Here is a 19,809-nt window from a genome sequence, read left to right as displayed (position 1 = left end):
TTTTGAATTATATATATATTCACAATTTTATTATATACATTCAAAAATTGTGTTATACTATTAAATATCAAGTTATGAAATTGTGAATATAGAGTTCTGAAATTGTGACATAGAGTTATGAAATTATGAACATAGAATTCTGTAATTTTGAATATAGACTTCAGAAATTATGAATATAGAGTTAAAAAATTGTGAATATAGAGTTTTAAAATTGTGAACATGGACCTGGGTCCACCTTGCAAGGTGGACCCGGTGTCCATGGCTAACAACCGCTCAACCACCAATCCACCATATCTCTAATCGTTATCCTATGGAAATCATTGTAATATGGACCATGGTCTACACAACTGTGGCTCATAAAAAAAATACATTTTTAATATACTAAAATTATATTATTTGTGTATGTAACTACATCATTTGAATACTGAAAGTATATCATTTTTATATACTATCAAATAATGTACATTTTCTGTTTAGTACACAAATAATGTACTTTTAAAGTATTAAAAATGTACCTTATATTCATGACCTAACAAGTATATGAACCATGATCCACACAATAATTTGACATGCGGGTCAACCATGATCCATATAGTATAACAATTGTGCATTTTTTTTTATTTTTTTTTTTTGAAAACTGCATGCACTTTGTTGGGCGTGGGTAAATGGCCTGACAATGCTTTATATATATATATATATATATATATATATATATATATATATATATATATATATATATATAAAAGATGCCCTAAGCTACCCCACATGCAGATTCATTTGCTTCACAGAATCATGTGTAATGTATGCGGCTTAATTACCTGTGCTGGGGTAGATGCCCTAACAGCATGCATTTCAATTCTTTCTTAACATCCATTTTTTGGGTTAGGAAAGAAATTTGCACTTAACATTCATTTTTCGGGTTAAGAAAGAAATTTGCAGTTACTATCAGAAAGCTTTCTGTACAAAAGAGATAAATCAATAAAAATTTAAAATTGTGATATTTAAATATGTACGAGACTCATACTCTACCCACTCAATTACCCTTTTCGGAGCATTATTTCTTCCCATTAATTTGGTTGCATGGATATATGCAGCAGCCCTGGCCTACTCCTTTTGCATTCAAGCTAAGCTCCTCTTGATCATTATGACATCATTTGGATGTCATGTTTTATGTTTACTATGAGCTCCACAAGCTAAGGACATTTTTGCACATAATCTTATGGGTGCTAATTACTTAATTAAATTGCTATACTAACTCCATGCTCTCGTTTTGGTTGTACTGGGCAAAGGGTTGTCGTTCTTGGTTTTAGACTGAATGTTGTTCCTTTAATCTCGATGTTGGAAAATCGACTTATTAGTCATTATTTTGAATGGGTTCCAAACAATATAATCATGTTTGGGTGGATTTAGATTCTTTTGAATGCGATGATATGAATCCTATATATTTATGCTCATGATAATTAGTAATAAATGAAAAATTGAGTATTAAAATGTAACCATAAAATTAAGAAAATAGCTTTAGAAAGTCATGCTTTACGAAAAAACTCAAAAGGTTATTCGAATGCCTGCTCTAAGTAAAGCATGTTGATCGATGAAGATATTGAAAACGTCCCAAGAATGAAGACCTCTAGGTTCAGAAGCCCATAACTAACTAGGAGGCCAGGGCGTAGCGCTATAAATTCATCCAAGCAAGGAGCCCTGAGAGGCTTCGATTGGACTGAGCATTTACTCTCTCTCTCTCGTTGTCAACTCTGCGCAACTCGAAGAGTGAGGCTAATTATGGAAATATTAAAAATGACACAAGAATGAAACTCCGGATCTAGGAGCCCAAGAAGATGTCCTGGACAGCCTAATAAGAGTCCACGTGGGCGAGAAGAGTTCACAACCTAGATAGAGAGTGAGAGGTCGATCCCAGGCCGCTAGCCATCCCTACTCTAGAGCCCGTCTCCAGGCTCCGGATGATGGGTCGTGACCAAGTCACACAGCCCACCACGTGTGCCTTGTCTTGGTCTTGTGGCTCACCGCTAGTGTAGGGAGTTTGTTGGACTTTTCATTATATATAAATGGTCATTGTCTTGGCCTAGACAATTCATGTCCTATTCTATTACAAAACACTACTTATAATACTCTAGCATTAATCTATGAAATATTACTACAATTATTTCCCTTTACTATTTTATCCTCATAGTTTATGTAGACTTAATTGATTCGTACATACCTTGGGTCAATTAGTTCCATCACACACTTTTTGATTAATAGTTGACAAAAGATCACAATAAAATAAATCAACATAAACTATTCATAGCTAAGTGACTCAAACAAAAAAAACTAATAAACAATTTTCAGTAATAGTCAAACTTAAAACTTAATAGTTATTACCCGCCTCATGTACCACTATATCACTAACGTTTATCGTCGGTGACGCAAATGTCATGTTGTAGACAGTTACGTTTTGGCAACCTCGGATGGCGAGATATGAACTTCGAGAGAAGGAACGATGTTTTAATTAAATGTTTTGGTTGAGGATTCATTCTACATATTTAGTTGGTATATACCTTAGATTATTAGATTCCACATTTAATTTTGCTAATCAATTAAATACCATTATATTATTCTTACAATTATATAGTAAATTTCAATAGAGGCTCACATGTCATGATTCAACACGTTCAACAATAATTTTGTATAAAAATAATCAACTAATTAATTTTGAAATAATCAATTCAACCATCAAGTCAACAACTACACTTTGAAGAAAAACAAATCATGTAATCAATAAGAAGTACAAAATTTAACAAACTTACTCTTTTTTTTTTTTTTTTCTGAGTATTGAGAAAACTCACAGCCACTACTCTAGGGGTATAAATCTTATATATATTATGATCATAGTCGACAAATGATAATAAGAAGTTAAGATAATCCAGTTTAGGTTATCCATAACTGACCGGTTAAAAAAAAATCAAAAAACCTAATAATAAACCGCTCATACCGGAAAGATGGGTGTTGGCGAATTATGTTGTCTCCCATCCGTTGTTAGCAACGAGTGGAGCGAGGTAAAGTTGTCAAAATCTCTAACTATATACAAACTTCCATCGTCATTGATCTCTCATCTCTGAAAATTGCCTAGGTGGAACTTGAAAGGGTATTCGATGACCAAAAACAACGTTTAGCCTTTCGCTCTCCCGCTCGTTTTTCATCTAGGTTTTGTTGTACAACATAAAAGTAATGTTATTTAGCTTCAAACCAATGTCGTTTTTGTTTGAACTTTTTAAAAGAAACGTAGTAGTATATATCTAATTACAAAAAAAAAAAAAGTTAGTGAGATCGTATTTGCAAAATCCTCATCGTGACCAACATGGCTCTACACTAGATACACCCAATAATCCTGCATGGGTAGCTCAATTGGTCGAGGGGAGAAGTTTGAGAAGAAAGATCGATCAGGAATCAAGTCTCACTAGCAGCAGTGTGGGAGCAACCTCGCAAAGTGAGGGGGCTCCTTGTACGCAGTAAGCAAATGCCTATTTCTGTTTTCAGCTGAGTTATCATTATTTAATCCTCCCAGGTGCATGCTCGATCTGTCGGGTTGGGACAAATACCTTAAATACTACTTAATATAATAAAGTCATTATTTATAGGCAAAACTCAAGCACATACTAAAATTGTTCTAATTAAAAAGTCAATTAATCGATTGATCTCAATTTGGGTTAAATTTACTCCAAAACCTCAGCATTCAAATCCTAAAACCACATCTATAAGGAGTGTCAACGGTAGATACATGCTCATCACCTGCTCCATGTGAGGATTATGAGTATAGAAATGAGGCATAAGTGCCAACTAGAATGAGGTTGATCTCTTACCAAAAACCTCAATCAATCCTCACCTAAAACTTCTCTAAATAATTCCCTAACCAATACCCACTTCTTCTACTTACTTTAGAAAAACCCAAACAAATGGAATATATATAAAATAAAACATAAATAAACAAATATATATATGTACACCAACATCATTGCTAGAAAGTGAAGAAAATGATTGTCAATCTTTCACAACCACTCTTATCTTACACGCCAAGTGAAATGATTTGATTTCCATTATCACACCACATATACATCATCAAATTCTCAACGCACGTTACTTGATAACCTAATAAAACGTTTTGCCAATTAAGAGGGAAATCAATGAAGTTGGCTAGGCAACATGATTTCATATCCTTTGGCCGTATTTATTCTATTTTTGATCACTCACAATAGTGACTTCATCGAGTTTGATTGGTTATGTTTTTAGTCCGCAATTTTAAAAAATTGCTCTACTTGGCTGCATTTAAGGACATTTTGGTCATTTTGAACTAAAAGTAAAAAGTTTGATTGGTTACGTTTTTAGTATGCAATTTAAAAAGGTAAACACTTATGTGAGACCGTTTTACGGATCTCAATCTGTGAAATGGGTCAAATCTTTAATTAATGAGGTCAAAGCTCTGACTCAATCAAAGATCTATCCAACATGCCTCACGAATTGGTTATGTTTTTAGTACGCAATTTAAAAAAGGTACAAACTTATGTGAACCGTCTTACAGGTTACAAGCTCTAATATTATATATTATGGTTAACAAATAATTGCTCGAGATAGTGATGAACATGTGTTAAAAAAAGTCAACATCTTCAATTTTTCATGGGTTGGGTAAGCAATAAGATTTTCTAAGTTTTTCTAAGTGGGATTGAGTTTGTGTACTAAGGCTAACATGTAATGTACTAAAATCTATATCCAAACATACATGAAGGAATGTATAATGTCATACTGAAGGGTTTGATTTAATATTATGTTTGGGATTTATATCTAAGGATGCTCATACATTGGCGATACATTTGTGTGTATATTTGACGATTGATTAGGTTATGATAAATAAAATTTTAACTAATTAATCCAGTAACTTGGGACAATTTGTAGGTGTATTGCTAATACAATTGTAAGGTCGAAGTCAAACTCTGAGAATGCGGTCCGATCACAATGATTAAGTAGCAATGAGGACAAGCAGGGTACTTGTATATTAAACATTTCCAGAATGCATGCTCAATTAGTTATTAAACTACTAGAGTCTAGAGCTCGCCCCAGACCCGATAGATTTCCATTCCTATCCCATACTCGGTTAACATAACATTACTATCGAGTATCTCAAAGCATTCTGAAATTCGTTTAATATATTTTAAAAAGATCAGGGAAAATTGAACTTTTGGTCACTAAGTTGATAATTGTAAAATTCGTTCATGAGTATTGATTATGCTCACTTTTCGTCCATAAGTTATCATTGGTGTTGCACTTTTCGTCCTTTTGTGCTTACTTTTCGTCCCTGAGTTATATTAAAATTGCAAATTTCCCTAATGTTTTTGATATAGCAAAATACGGGATACGAAGCTAAAGCGGGAAACACGATCTATTATTCCTTTAAGGATCCAAGCCCGGTTTACAATGTGAATAAAGGGCTCGAAGGGCTCGGGAGTGGGCTTTCCTACTGTCCGAGCTCACTTCAAGGTTTAATCAAGAATCAGCCAAAAGATCCTCTCTCTCCTCATAAATGCCGTATTTATAAGAGGGCTCTCCTCATAAATGCCGTATTTATAAGAGGGGAAAGGCACGATCGCCGGGACTTCGGCATGGCGGGAACGTGGCGTGCATGCGTCCGCCTCACTGATAACTTAGGGACAAAAAGTGAGTATAATCAGCATTCGTTTAACTTATTATTTTTTTGAATACTACTAACTCTATTACAATGCAGTATGCACAGAAGTCAAGTCAATGTTGCCTTCACTGAGGCTCGAACCCACCACCTCCCGTATAAAGAAAAGGGTTTGATGCCACTGGACCACAAGGTCCTTGGCTACTTTATAACTTATTAAGGACGAAATGTGCAATTTTCTCAAAAGATAAATTTAAATATTTGTTTATAATACATTTTTTTTTGAAGAAATTTGTTTATAATACATAAGTTAATGTAATACATAATCGGTTCTAAAAATTTGTTTAGTACAACATGAAATTTCGTAAGAAATTCATAAAAGTAATACAACAACATTGCTACCCCGACACGCAATGCGTATTATTTTTTCTACCCAAATCCATCCTATTAGTGATGATTGGTGAAGATGCCGTACGTACTTAAAATTTTCTTTTTTAAAATTTTTACTAACTTGACCAGTAATTCTAGGTCAAAATCTGCCACGACAATTAATGTTGTCATTAGTTGGAACATCAATAATTTAAAAGAAATCAAATGCCACCACAATTAATATTTTCATTATCATTAGCATAAATCGTTTAGTTTGGTTTCGGCAAGTGTTGATCTTATCCTGGGCAAGCAAAAAAGAATGATGATGAAGACCCAGATCTTTGATAAAGCTTTAAGCTCCTTGAAGGAACATAGCTTCCTAGTTATGAAACAGTGTGCGATTCAAGTTTTCTATAGCATAGTTAGAAAAATTGTTTCTACGTCTGACTGTAAGGAATGGTTTACCATTTCATTGATCGTTGATGTAAACGTTTTATGTTATGAATTAATGGAATAGCTACGTTTATCTTCAAAAAAAAATGCCAATTGACCGTCATATCAAGAGTTTTGCGTTCATTTGTTCATTCCGAGGAGTTGAGTACTATATATGCCAAAACACAAACGTCTCACCTAAAAAATTACAATATTGCAAAACATTAAGGGGTTGTTTACTAACTGGAAATTTTCTACAGTTTTCTAGAAATTTGAAAAATTTGAGAACAGAAAACAAAAAACATGTTTACTAGCACAATTTTCCATTTTGAAAACAAGAAACTATTCTTCAGTTTTCAAGAAAACTGAAACACTATTAAAAACTGTTTTCTAAATGGAAAACAGAATCATATATCATATATTAGACTATATGTCACTATAACGACATTCTCACCATTATTTACTTACATATTTATTCATTACTATGATTACATTCATTATATTTATGTAAAAATTTTACATATTTATTGGGTTTAAAAGTAAAAATTATATTTATTCTATTTAAACAAAATATATTTTAAAATATTTTAAATATAAGGTCTAAAAATCACTCGAAATTAAACCTATGTTAATTTTATAACGTTAATCTAAAAAAATAAATTTGAAAAAAGAAGTGTTAATAAACAAGTTTTCTAAACTGAAAATAGAGAATGAAAAACAGAGAATGAAAACTAGAAAATTAGAAAACAGAAAACAGAAAACAGTTTTCTATTAGTAAACATGCCCTAATATTATTAATTACGGAGTAATAATTAATTTAGTACGCTAATCATATAGATCATTAATCCCCCAACTAATTGTAATATACTAAATTACTAATTATAATTTATAGTCAACTGTTGATGTGTATAGCATATCATCAAGGAAAATGCTTCTCCACCTCGACATTACTTGACTTACCTTTGTTTTGAAAACAATATAATACTTCCAATCATCCTCTGTATATTAGATTCCTTCACGTTGAAAGGAGTTAATTCGAAGAATGCTACAATGATTATTTATATTTATCAATTTTATATCATCAACTTTAAATTGGGTTATAAATAATTTATTGACTATTGACATTCATCAATTTTTATTATCAATTTTCAATTTGACCATAAATAATTTCTTAAATATTAATTTTGTTTTAAATTTGATCTTCCGGTTAAATATCCATTTAATAAACATTAAATTTACGTGCAATAATGTAAAAGTTGGTTCTTCACATTCCCACTAATAATGAACGAAATTTATTTGCCCATATTAACAACAAGCCAATTTTTATATTATTTCCCTTACATTTACGAGCGTTTGGTTGGAGTGATTTGAGAGAATTAGGTATGAAAAGAATTGCAAGTCAATGGAGGATGAATAATGTGGAATAAAGTGGTAATTTAAATTCTAGTGTTTGGTTTGCAAGAATATAATTACCGGGAATAAGTAATATAAAGTCCAAAACGCCCATACTTATTATTATATATAACTCCTAAATGATCAAATTCAAATGGGTTTCCAAAATGCCCATGCTTATTATTATGGGGGTTTCTCAACGTGCTGAAGCCTCAGCACAAAGAGACAGCAGCGCCTCCACTGAGGCTCGAACCCACTCCCTTCCACATGGGGTACAACCGGGTACCACTAAACCATAAAGTCATTGGCCCAAATCCATGAAAATGAGAGAATTTCAATTCCACAAATTTGCAATTCCTTCCAACCAAACGAAAGAATTTGCTTGCCTTCGAAATTATATGAGAATTGAGTTGCAATTCCCTCCAACCAAACACCCTCGTTAATGTTTACTAAATGGATATTTAACTGGAGGATCAAATTTAAAACCAAATCAATAGTCAATAGATCATTTATGATCAAATTAAAAGTCGACGATGAAAATTGATAACTGTCAATAATCAATGGACCATTCATGGTCTAATTGAAAGTCAATTATAAAAATTGGTAAGTGTCAATAGTCAATGGATCATTCATGGAATTGGGGTTACGACGTTATCTAGAATGTCGTCTTACAGATATCTAGAATGAGGGTGGCGGTTGCCATGACTCATTCTAGATATCTGGAAGACGGGGACAACCATGACCGTCATTCTTTGATAGCCGTGGTTGTACTCTTTTTTTTTTTTAATAAATAAATAAAAAGTAAAAAAAAAAAAACTAAATAAAAAAATGTTTTAAAAATGATACATGTCAAGTTTGTGAAGAATTTACCTGCTAAACACGTCAATGTGAACTCAATTAAACAGTACAATTTTATAGGTTTAGGAGATTTGAATGAAACTTTTTTTACTTAGGGGTCTAATTGCACTATCCGATTCATTTAGGGGGCCAATTTTACTCTTTTTCCATAAGTGAAATACAAATGAATTCTATCATGCCTCATTCATCTTAGTTTACCAAAATGTAGTCTTACATTTAAAAACAAATTCAACCAATATTTTCATATCATTCAAGTTGGAATATGGATATATCATATTTGCTAAAAATTTCAATCAATATTATTTTTTAGATTATTTGGAATGTAAATATACTATTATAACTGCAATTATGGATAATAATTTTTTTTTTCCATTATAAGTCATTAACGTAAAAGGAAAAAAATCTTCATTAAATTGATTACCATTCTTGTCATCGACGTAAAATGAAAAAAAATATTGTATTAAATTGACAACCATTATTCAACTTTTATAACTTTTATAAGAGAATTGAGTAATTTTCAAAAAGATAAATATAACTTTGAAAAATAAATGTAAGAGGTACAATGAATAACACACAAAGTACAATCTGTCAATGCAATATATCCCACACCACATTTTCTATTCTAGTTAAAGAGGAATTATAATTTCTTTTCCACTTAATTCCAGAAATAAAAAATTCCAAAGTTTGGCTTGCTTTTAGGATTTAGAAATTGCATATCAAACAATGAAATTTAAATTCTTATTTCTTTCAACATTATTTTTAGAGTTTATTACCAAAATGGTCACTCAACTATTGTGAAATTATCAATTTGGTCCTCAACAATTTTTTGTGCCCAATTAAGTCCCTCGACTTTGAAAATTTTAACCAATTTGGTCCTCCGTTTATTTTGCCGTTAAACATCCGTTAAATCGGGACCAAATTGGTAATTTTGCTATAGTCAAGGGACCATTTCAGTGGAAAATTAATTACAAATTTGGTCCCTTGACTATAACAAAATTACCAATTTGGTCCTGATTTAACGGATATTTAACGGCAAAATAAACGGAGGACCAAATTGGTTAAAATTTTCAAAGTTGAGGGACTTAGTTGGGCACAAAAAATTGTTGAGGACCAAATTGATAATTTCATAACAGTTGAGGGACTATTTTAGTAATAAACTCTTATTTTTATTTTCCACAAAATTACAATTTCTTTTTCCCTCTAATTCTCTCATTGCAACAAACCCCATGTAATTATTCAATTTCCCCAACATTTAATAATGGAAAAAGTCAATAAGAAGCTATATAAACCATCCATTTGCCGACTCTCCATCCTCCAACCTAATAATGGTCTCCTCCTTCATTATATTTATTTAACTTCCAAACAACACCAACAAAAACCCACGACCTCAACAACTCGAAAACTAATACCAGGTCGTCAAAAAAACATAATCATATCCATCCCCGGCCGGCCAGATCGACGGCGGCGATGAAGCCTCCTCTGTCTTCTTCTCCTTCATCGTCTTCTCTTCTGAAGAAGGCTCGATTCTCTCCTTTTATCTTCACTCTTCTCGCCTTCATCGTCTTCGTCACCATCCTTTACAGCGAAGACTTCACCTGCATTTTCTCCCAGCTCGACCTCTACTCCTCCCAGTCCACCCATATTCACAGATCAATCTCCAATTTCAGTGAGTTTTATAATTATATTTATATTTATTCATGCATTTATATATATATATATATATATATATATATATATATATATATATATATATTGAGTACTATTGACTCGGTTACAATGTAGTATCTATTCATAAACTACTTTCTTAACTTACTGAAGCACAAATAGTCAGATTCATGCATGTATATATATCTATATCTATTGAATTATGCGTTCTATGGCGTTTAGTATTCTCTATATATGTCTCTTCATTTCTCGGGTGCTTTATAAAGTTGTACTTTGTGCTTTATAAAAGGTACACATATAGAAAGAGTACAACTTGTAAAGAATTAAAAGCATTATATTCCAATCGTGTTCGCAATTTGTCAAGTTTTTTCTCCACGTAGAAGAGAGGGAATGAGGTAAAAGGAGGAAAAAAAAGGGTGATAAAATCCAAAAGAACAAAAAATAAAATTAAAAAAAAAGAAGAAGATGGGAGGTCATGGGTTCGAAGTGGCTCTCCCAATTCATGAGAAACGATATTAACTTTTTGTGTTTCATGAGAAAGTAGTTATAAACAGATTGTAACAGAATTAATAGTACTAAAAAAATTAAAAAATGTGGCCCTTGAAGCGCCCAACATGAACTAGAGAGATCAATTCTTTTTTAATTATATCCTGTGGGTCCCACAAAAACTCAATTCCTGACATTTGTTTTTCTTCTATCTCTCTTTCCTCTCTCCCTTTTATCTTACATTTCCTCCCTTCCATTTCTCAAGTGTTTTTATAAAATTGTACTTTGTGTATTGCGAGAGATAAATAGAAAGATTACAACTGGCAAAAAATTAAGTATAACTTTGCGGTGTTTCAAAAAAAAAAAAGTATAACTTTGCGGAATACAAGGTTTCCTTCATTTTACATAAGCATTGATTGGTTTGATTGCTTTTTCTTTAATTTCTCATGTTTGTCTGAGAAATCGAGATGGGAGTCTTGTATTCATCAATGTTGTTCGAAGGGCTTAAAAAAGTAATTTCAACGAGTTAGGTGGTAGGCCCACATCCTACCAAGACATCATTTTTGCTTAAAGCTGGAGTAATGATATAATTAAGTGGTGATCGTAAAATAATTATTTCAATCGAGTAATTAAAATAAATAAATAGTTTCGATTGTTCAAGAAATAATAATGTGTACGTTGTGCTTTTTCTTATACATCTATAAATTCTTTTCAATTTTACCTTTCTCTTTCTAAGTTATGAACGATAATAAATAATATTGTAAATTAGTAATAACTTGTACAGTATATTTACTTTCTTGTATACTTACAAATACTTTTCAGTCAATATTGTAAAAATCGATTTAGGCAGTAGCTTAGGCGCTAGGCGCCCCTTGGCCGAATAGATTTCAACCCTAGTCAGCTTTTAGTCGGCTGACCGACTAACTGGCCGAGTTGAACACCTAACTCGGCTGAGTGATTTTTTGCCTATTCGGTTACTCCTCTTTTATATTTGTTCAGCTTTTTTTTCGACTTCCTTTAAAATGGGCTCAAAAAATGAAGGTGTTTTTCAGGGAGAGCCAAATGGATACTCAACTAACCATCTAAAATATGCAGTTAACTAGTTTGAGGAATTATAACAATCTAACAAATGAAAAAAGTGGGACGATATACTTGAATTACTAGGGCACCTAAGCAGCGCCCGACTAGTGCCTTATGCAACATTGATTATAGTATAAAAATTTAATTACTTAATAAAATATAAAGCTATTGAGCTAACTAATTACGTTTTTGTGGTTAGAAAAGAACAAACACAAATTGGCATTTGCCATCGGAGAAACAGAGGAAAGTTGCGACATTTTTAGCGGGAGGTGGGTCCGAGACGAGGAGAACAGGCCGTTGTACGAGGAGCAAGAGTGTCCGTACATACAGCCGCAATTAACCTGCCAAGAACACGGCCGCCCTGACAAGGATTACCAGTACTGGAGATGGCAGCCCCATGGTTGTTCTGTCCCTACGTAAGTACTAAATTACTCCTTTCGTCTTATTTTATGTCTCTGATTTGGTTAACGATGTTATTTTTAATTTAATTTTTCATAATATTAAGTTTAGTATTAATATACAAAGTTTATATATACAGAGTCAATAGTATTTGGAAAAAAAAACAAAAATGCGTTAAAATTTTAATTTAAAATTATACATTTTTATCACTTGAGAGTTAAGAGTCAAGGTGTTTGAGCTGGTATAATTTTGAATAGAAAATGCAATGTATTCTAATTGTTTTCTATGAAAAATTTGGTTAAAAAGCTTTTATGTGGCAAAATGTAAGTTCGTGAACTAAATGAGTCAAAAATAATACATAGAAGCACCAAAAGCGGACCAGTGAGTAGAGAATAATTTTCATATCTAAAACGTTACGAGTTTAATTGTTGACAATATTATTTGGTTGAGCTCGTTGCACACGCAGTAGTTAAATTTACCTTGTATGCATCCTCGAATATTATGGAAATAATGTTGATTTATTCTATAATATTTTATTCAATTTAATTAAAATATTGTTTGCACACGTTCGAACATTACGATTTTAAAAAATATATAATAAAACATTAAAACGTAAAGTTATTGAGTTTAGTTGACCTTCAAATGCAAGAATTTATAAATTATCGTATTGTATAAGTGTCATGAGATAACGTGCATGCACATTAGGTGATGAGTAGACGGCGTAGCAGGTTACATGCATAACGAATATATTAATATTAATATAAAATAGCCTTCACATTATCGTGGTTAATTATATTTATTAATTTTATTATACTAATCATGTTATTATTTTTTTTTTCTGATGACGGACATGATTATAATTTATAATAACCCATCAAAATGACCATACAAAAACAATATTTTATTCTAACAAATCACGTATAGCATCAACCACTTATAAGCTAGTTTAACCTGACTACAATTGTCATCATGGGTGGTTAAGTTAGTTCAACTACTATTTCATATATATGGAGTATATCACTATAATAGTGACCATGACCCATATTGTAATGTGGACCAATGATAAATGTTCATTTTTAGTATATTAAATGCTCATTTTTAATGTATTATAAGATTATTTTAATTAGGGAATACACTAAGAATAAACTATAAAAAATAACTAATAAATTCTTACTAATTAAAATCTAAATGAAAAAAAAAATTATTATATTAATTCAATATATAATGTATACAAATATTATCATCATTAAAAAATATAAGAAAAGATATGATAGATGCATGTGCATGATAAAGTTAATGGACAAGATAATGAAAGTTATAACAGTAATGATATTTTTGTCCAAAAAATTGTATAGTACGGCTCTAAAAACATAATGGACAAAATGATTATCACTATAAAAAATGGACAAAAATTAAGAATATAACTTTGATTGAGACTTGTTTTTAGATATAATATAATGGGATGTGAAATTATATTTTAGCAGATTCAATGCGACATTGATGCTGGAAAGCCTTCGAGGAAAGAGGATGATGTTTGTGGGAGATTCCTTGAACAGGGGACAGTTTGTGTCCATGGTTTGTCTTCTCCATAGAATCATCCCTGAGAGTGCAAAATCTTTCAAGGAGAATGGTTCACTCACTGTTTTCACAGCCAAGGTGAGAGCCTAACAATATCATAATCTATTAATCGGCTCCAATTCTTGACATCATACTTAAATTACTCAAACTCTTTTCGAGTATGTATTTATTTTTTCGTTTTAAAGAGAAAATAACACCTTTTATCCATAAGTTAATAGTCATAAATTTTTTTTTTGTCTCAATTATAAGTGTATCAACTTTTTTTTTTTTCTTTTTTTCCTGAGATATCCTCTAAGTTACTGTTTTTATCCAAACATACTAATTATTTACTGTTAAAAATTGAGAGACTTTTAGGAATATTAGCTAAATCTTTCAATTTCATCATCCGTTTAATCCAAACACATGAAATAAATAAGATGATTTCTCTGAATTATCTTATCTATTTTGTATGCTTGAATTAAAGTAAAGATGACATTATGATACTTAGCTGATAATCTTAAAAACACTCATTTTTAAAGTTATGAATGACAATCATAAATAATTGATCGATTTGAGTAAAAATACTCACGTAGAGAATAATTGAGAGAAAAGCGAGAATGTACTTATAGTTGAGAGAGGAAATGTGCTGTATGGCTATAATTCAGAGGAGAAAAAGTTTCCATGCCCCTTTTATTGAAAAATAATTAAACTATCCCTGATAATAAAATGCAGGATTATAATGCCACAATCGAGTTCTACTGGGCACCATTCCTCCTGGAATCGAATTCCGATGATGCTGTGGTACATAGGATACAAGACAGAGTTGTCCGCAAAGGTTCCATAAATAAGCATGGCAAACATTGGAAAGATGTTGATATAATGGTGTTCAACACTTACCTCTGGTGGATGACTGGCCTAGAATTCAAAATCTTGTAAGTAATTATATGCAAAGCTTTGATTTTGCAAACTATTTTTTTTTTTGAACTACAATATTTATCTATTATTATTATTATTATTTTCAGGCAATCAGGGGAAATTGAGGATAAGGAGAAAGATATAGCGATGGTATCAACAGAGGATGCTTACCGTATGGCAATGAAAAGCATGCTAAGATGGGTGAAGAAAAATATGGATCCAAAGAAAACAAGGGTCTTTTTCACTAGCATGTCACCTTCTCATCAAAAGTGAGTACATAAACACACACACACATTGCAATGATATATATCCATATTCTATGGGACGAGACTAATCTTGAATTTGTGGGCCCTACTCAGAATAGCTCTCCTAAAGATATTGTTGCATACACATGGTTTTGAACTGCTAATCTCATAATTTTATCCTTTTCATTTTCTAGGGGAATAGACTGGGGAGGAGATCCAAAAGAGAACTGTTACAACCAGACGACTTTAATAGAAGATTCAAACTACTGGGGATCGGATAGTCGAAAAAGCATAATGCAGGTGATCGGAGAAGTGTTTCGAAAATCGAAGGTCCCGATTACATTTCTAAACATCACACAACTATCAAGTTATAGGAGAGATGCCCACACATCAATATACAAGAAGCAATGGAGTCCTTTAACCCCGGAGCAAATAGCGAATCCAACCAGCTATGCTGATTGTGTCCATTGGTGCATGCCTGGCCTTCAAGATACTTGGAATGAACTTCTATTTACCAAGCTTTTCTATCCTTGATTTTTTTGCTTTTCTTTTTTGTCACATTTTAATTGCATTTGGATGAGATTTTTGGGGTGACAAGTTGAAAGAGAAGATCTGTGTATAGTGTAATGATTCTTGTAAAGGAAAAAAAGGGGGAAATTATTGCTGATTTTGTTTCTGTATGTGATTGATTCATGATGATATTTATTCTCTACATACAACTAATTTAAACCAATTGCAATATTTGGAAGGATTGGCTGTGGAATATTATTTCATTTATTTGTATAAAGACTCTAATCTTTCCTACATGTTGGATGTTGACAAAGGCTCCCCAAAATCATTCTTAACAATCTTTTATAACTCTATATTTATACTTTGAGAATTAATTTCTTATTTACTCAATATTCGTTTTAAATGTATAAATATACAAAATTCATCTCAATCCACTTTCACCTACCCAAATTGACAGTAGACCTACTCAAAATAATGCATGCCACTTACATGTCAAATTTCTAACAAATTTTACCTTGTTTTTTTGAGTGACGAGATAAACCTGTAAACATTATTTGATTGTTGTGCACTAAATAAACCCCACCTTGTGAGCCTAGCCGACAAACGACTACAAAAAAGTAAATCAACATAGCTAGGTTACCCATAATTGACCCCTTAAAACCAAAAAGGTCAATAGACCGCTCACGGCCTCCCACGTTACACTAAGAGTCATACTTATAACTTACTTGATAGGAGCTCCCCCAATTTTTACCCTATCTATTTGTTACAAATTTTACCAATCTTATATTCATATAGAGAGTGACAGTCTGGTGGATACAAAATCATTTTATTTTTTTTTGCGAGTAACAAGGGAAAGCTTGTAATCGTTACTCGATGGTGTATGCATTGAGTAAACCATGCATTGTGACCCTAGCCAGAAAAAGATCACAAGAAGGTAACCTATCGACTCAAACCAAGAAAGACAATAGAATGTTCCCAGTAGGAGACGAACTTAGAATCTAACTTCTTGTTATTAAGTCAACAATTCAATCAACTTGATTAGGATTGTTGTTGAAATTGGTATCCTCTGTTCACTCCTCATTGTCCCAACCAAATGTTCCCTTACTATAAAGTACAAATACACCATATTCAATTCATGCATGTGAATTCGCTCATTCAGTACACATACACGTACATTTTGAAAAATTATACAAATTTATAATTTTCACATTCTCTACCTATAAATACATTCTTCATTTTGCACTGCCTCCTCTTTTCTCATTCTGGTGACTATCTCATTCCCTTCTTCCACTGCCACGTAATAAAAAAAAAAAGAGTTTATTACCGAAATGGTCCTTCGACTATTGCGAAATTACTAATTTGGTCCTCGATAATTTTTTGTACCCAATTAAGTCTCTCGACTTTGAAAATTTTAACCAATTTGGTCCTCCGTTTATTTTGTCGTTAAACATCCGTTAAATTGGGACCAAATTAATAATTTTGCTATAGTAAAGGGACCAAATTGGTAATTTTTCTATAGTCAAGATACCAAATTGGTAATTAATTTTTCACTGAAATGGTCCATTGACTATAGTAAACTTACCAATTTGGTCCCTTGACTATAGCAAAAGTACCAATTTGGTCCCGATTTTAACGGATGTTTAACGGCAAAATAAACGGAGGACCAAATTGGTTAAAATTTTCAAAGTCGATGGAGTTAATTGGGTACGAAAAATTGTCAAGGACTAAATTGGTAATTTCGCAATAGTCGAGGACTATTTCGGTAATAAACTCTAAAAAAAATCATATTAGAACTTTATAAATTGACACACAATAATATGCATTATTATATAATAGTTACTATGTTTACTTTTTAAATTATTTCTCCTTTATTTTTTTTAAATTGACGCAGCTAACTGATTATAAGTGCAATTGCCCTCGGAGTTCACCCTTAGCGATTATACTTGATAGGCTATGTATCCCTTATGTAACTTGCGGAGCACTTTGCTACACATTTCTGAGAATTGCTACATCCCTCCGGACTTTTCTAGCACTTGTACAATTGTACATATCATTCCATAGTCGGTAGAATATTCTAGAACATATACATAACACTAGGGGTAGTAGAGATGCTTAAAATATTCTAGAATATTAAGGAATCCTCAAGTGTATATAGAGAGTTTTGGAGGATTCTAGAGAGTAAATCTTAACCGTAGGATCGAGTAGATCTCCACCCTCCATTGAGGTGGTGGAATGGGTATAAATACCCCTCAAGGGGACTTCATTTGTAACCATTTAAGAGTTCAAGCAATACAAGTTTCCTTCAAAGCTAAGTGTTTCCTTGCCTAATTTGCTTTCGTAGAGGGTCGAACAAGGCTGACTTAACTATTGCGAGAGGAAAAAGCTGCTGAAATAATAAAAATGATGGGAAAAAGGCTGTTGAAATAGTGGCAATGACTGTGAAAAAGTTATGCTGACGCATCTAATTGATCATAAGCGCAACTGTGAGTTCAAAAAATCAGGCCAAGCACTAAGGACGAAGTAGCCTTAGCCATTATACTTGATAGGCTTATTCTGTGGTGTTATGATGTAATTGTAGATGTAATTTTTTTGGAATACAAGGGAAACCCACAACCATTGACAATGCGAACAGTGGGTAGATATATTCTTGAATTGAAACCAACAGCCATTGACAGATGAATGCAAAGTGCACTTCAGCTCATTTCCAAATTGACGCATCTAATTGATCATAAGTGCAACTGTGAGTTCAAAAAATCAGGCCAAGCACTAAGGACGAAGTAGCCTTAGCCATTATACTTGATATGCTTATTCTGTGGTGTTATGATAGCTTGGGACAAATAGCATATTATGGCATGATTTGATTAGTTCAAATGATAAAAATAATGAGCTGAATGAGAAAATTTAAAGACAAATAGATATACAAATAAAGTTCATCAAGATAAATGGTTTATATCAGGAAAAAAAGCCCTTATATAATACGTATTGAAAATATAAAGGTGAATCTATGACATTTCGCAGGGAATATAGAATAGCTGCTCATGTAACATAGAATAGCTTCTCCAGGCTCGCAAATGCAGAACACCTGTTGTATGAAATATATAACATAATAAAGGGTAAGATAAAAAAAGCAATACTAAATTATTGATTAATGTCAATCGAAGCTTGTTTGAAATTTTTTCATTTTGAATTTTTTTAAAAGATCGATCAACAACATAGTTCTTTTGTGATATAAAGATTCCACCGTGGACCAAGAAAGTAACACATAAAGACCCTATATCAGTATAGATAGATGATACCAATATCTCAAAAATCTGAGATTAATTTAAGTTGTTTCCAATAAAAATCAAATCATCAACATATAGATAGACGATAACAATATCTCAAGAATCTATTTATTAGACACGAGAAATAACCATTTGAACAGTATCAAGTCTACTTATGGAAGCAAAAACCACCTAGCACAAGAATTAGTATTGCCTCCACTGAAGCTCGAACCCACCACCTCCCATATAAATAGAAGGGTTTGATGCCACTGGACTACAAGGTCCTTGGCTAATATATTTATATATAATTTGAGAGAAGAAAAGAAAAAGGCAGACTTAACAATGTTTATTGCTTCTCATGATATTAAAATGCTTTGTAATGCATTCTATTTATAGTAGGAAAAAAAAGCAAACAATAATGCTAAAATTGAGGCCCACGTAATGCTGCTGCCTCACATTCCTCACCCATGTATTGCCTCTACCAAAGTTGTATTCACTTTCCTCGGGATTAGATTTTTTGGGGTGGCAAGTTGAAAGAGATCGAAGATCTCTGTATAGTGTAATGATTCTTGCAAAGGAAAAAAAGAGAGGAAATTATTGCTGATTTATTTCTATATGTGATTGATTCATTTTTTTTTATGATATTAATTCTTTACATACAACTAATTTAGACCAATTTTAATCTATGGGTTGTTTGTTTGGAAGGATTTGATGTCGAATATTATTTGTATATTTCAGGGTTCAATACATTATAATAGTAATTTTGTATCGAGAATCGTCTAATCTTTCATACATTTTCGATGTTGACAATGGCTCCTCCAAAATCTTTCTTAACACTCTTAAATAACTTTATATGTACACTTTGAGAATCCACTTTTTATTTAGTAAACATTAATTTTGAGTATATAAATATAAAAAATTCATATGGTCTCAATCCACTTTCGCCCACCTAAATTGATGGTGGACC

General features: G+C 32.1%; 1 protein-coding gene across 2 annotated transcripts; it reads left to right on the top strand.

Annotated features, from left to right (window-relative positions):
• The first annotated feature begins 10,061 nt into the window (after positions 1–10,061).
• LOC116019145 (protein trichome birefringence-like 33) lies at positions 10,062–15,842 on the top strand. Of its 2 annotated transcripts, none has more exons than XM_031259264.1 (6): positions 10,062–10,388; positions 12,153–12,369; positions 13,834–14,008; positions 14,642–14,841; positions 14,932–15,093; positions 15,264–15,842. In XM_031259264.1, exons 1-6 carry the CDS (start codon positions 10,190–10,192, stop codon positions 15,601–15,603), a joined length of 1,293 nt encoding a protein of 430 aa, XP_031115124.1. In that variant the 5' UTR covers positions 10,062–10,189; the 3' UTR covers positions 15,604–15,842. The 2 variants fall into 2 exon arrangements, with proteins under 2 accessions (XP_031115124.1, XP_031115125.1); XM_031259265.1 differs by having other exon boundaries at positions 10,063–10,388; positions 13,837–14,008.
• Positions 15,843–19,809: the final 3,967 nt, after the last annotated feature.

Source organism: Ipomoea triloba, chromosome 5, assembly GCF_003576645.1.
Source record: "Ipomoea triloba cultivar NCNSP0323 chromosome 5, ASM357664v1".
Taxonomy (NCBI): domain Eukaryota; kingdom Viridiplantae; phylum Streptophyta; class Magnoliopsida; order Solanales; family Convolvulaceae; genus Ipomoea; species Ipomoea triloba.
This window is presented reverse-complemented; position numbering and strand designations above follow the sequence as displayed.

Bases quoted from the DNA above. Each gene is read 5' to 3' on its own strand.
- LOC116019145 (XM_031259264.1), top strand. From the start codon at position 10,190: ATGAAGCCTCCTCTGTCTTCTTCTCCTTCATCGTCTTCTCTTCTGAAG. The intron at 10,389-12,152 runs GTGAGTTTTATA...TTTTGTGGTTAG, and splicing joins CAGATCAATCTCCAATTTCA to AAAAGAACAAACACAAATTG. The intron at 15,094-15,263 runs GTGAGTACATAA...TTCATTTTCTAG, and splicing joins ATGTCACCTTCTCATCAAAA to GGGAATAGACTGGGGAGGAG.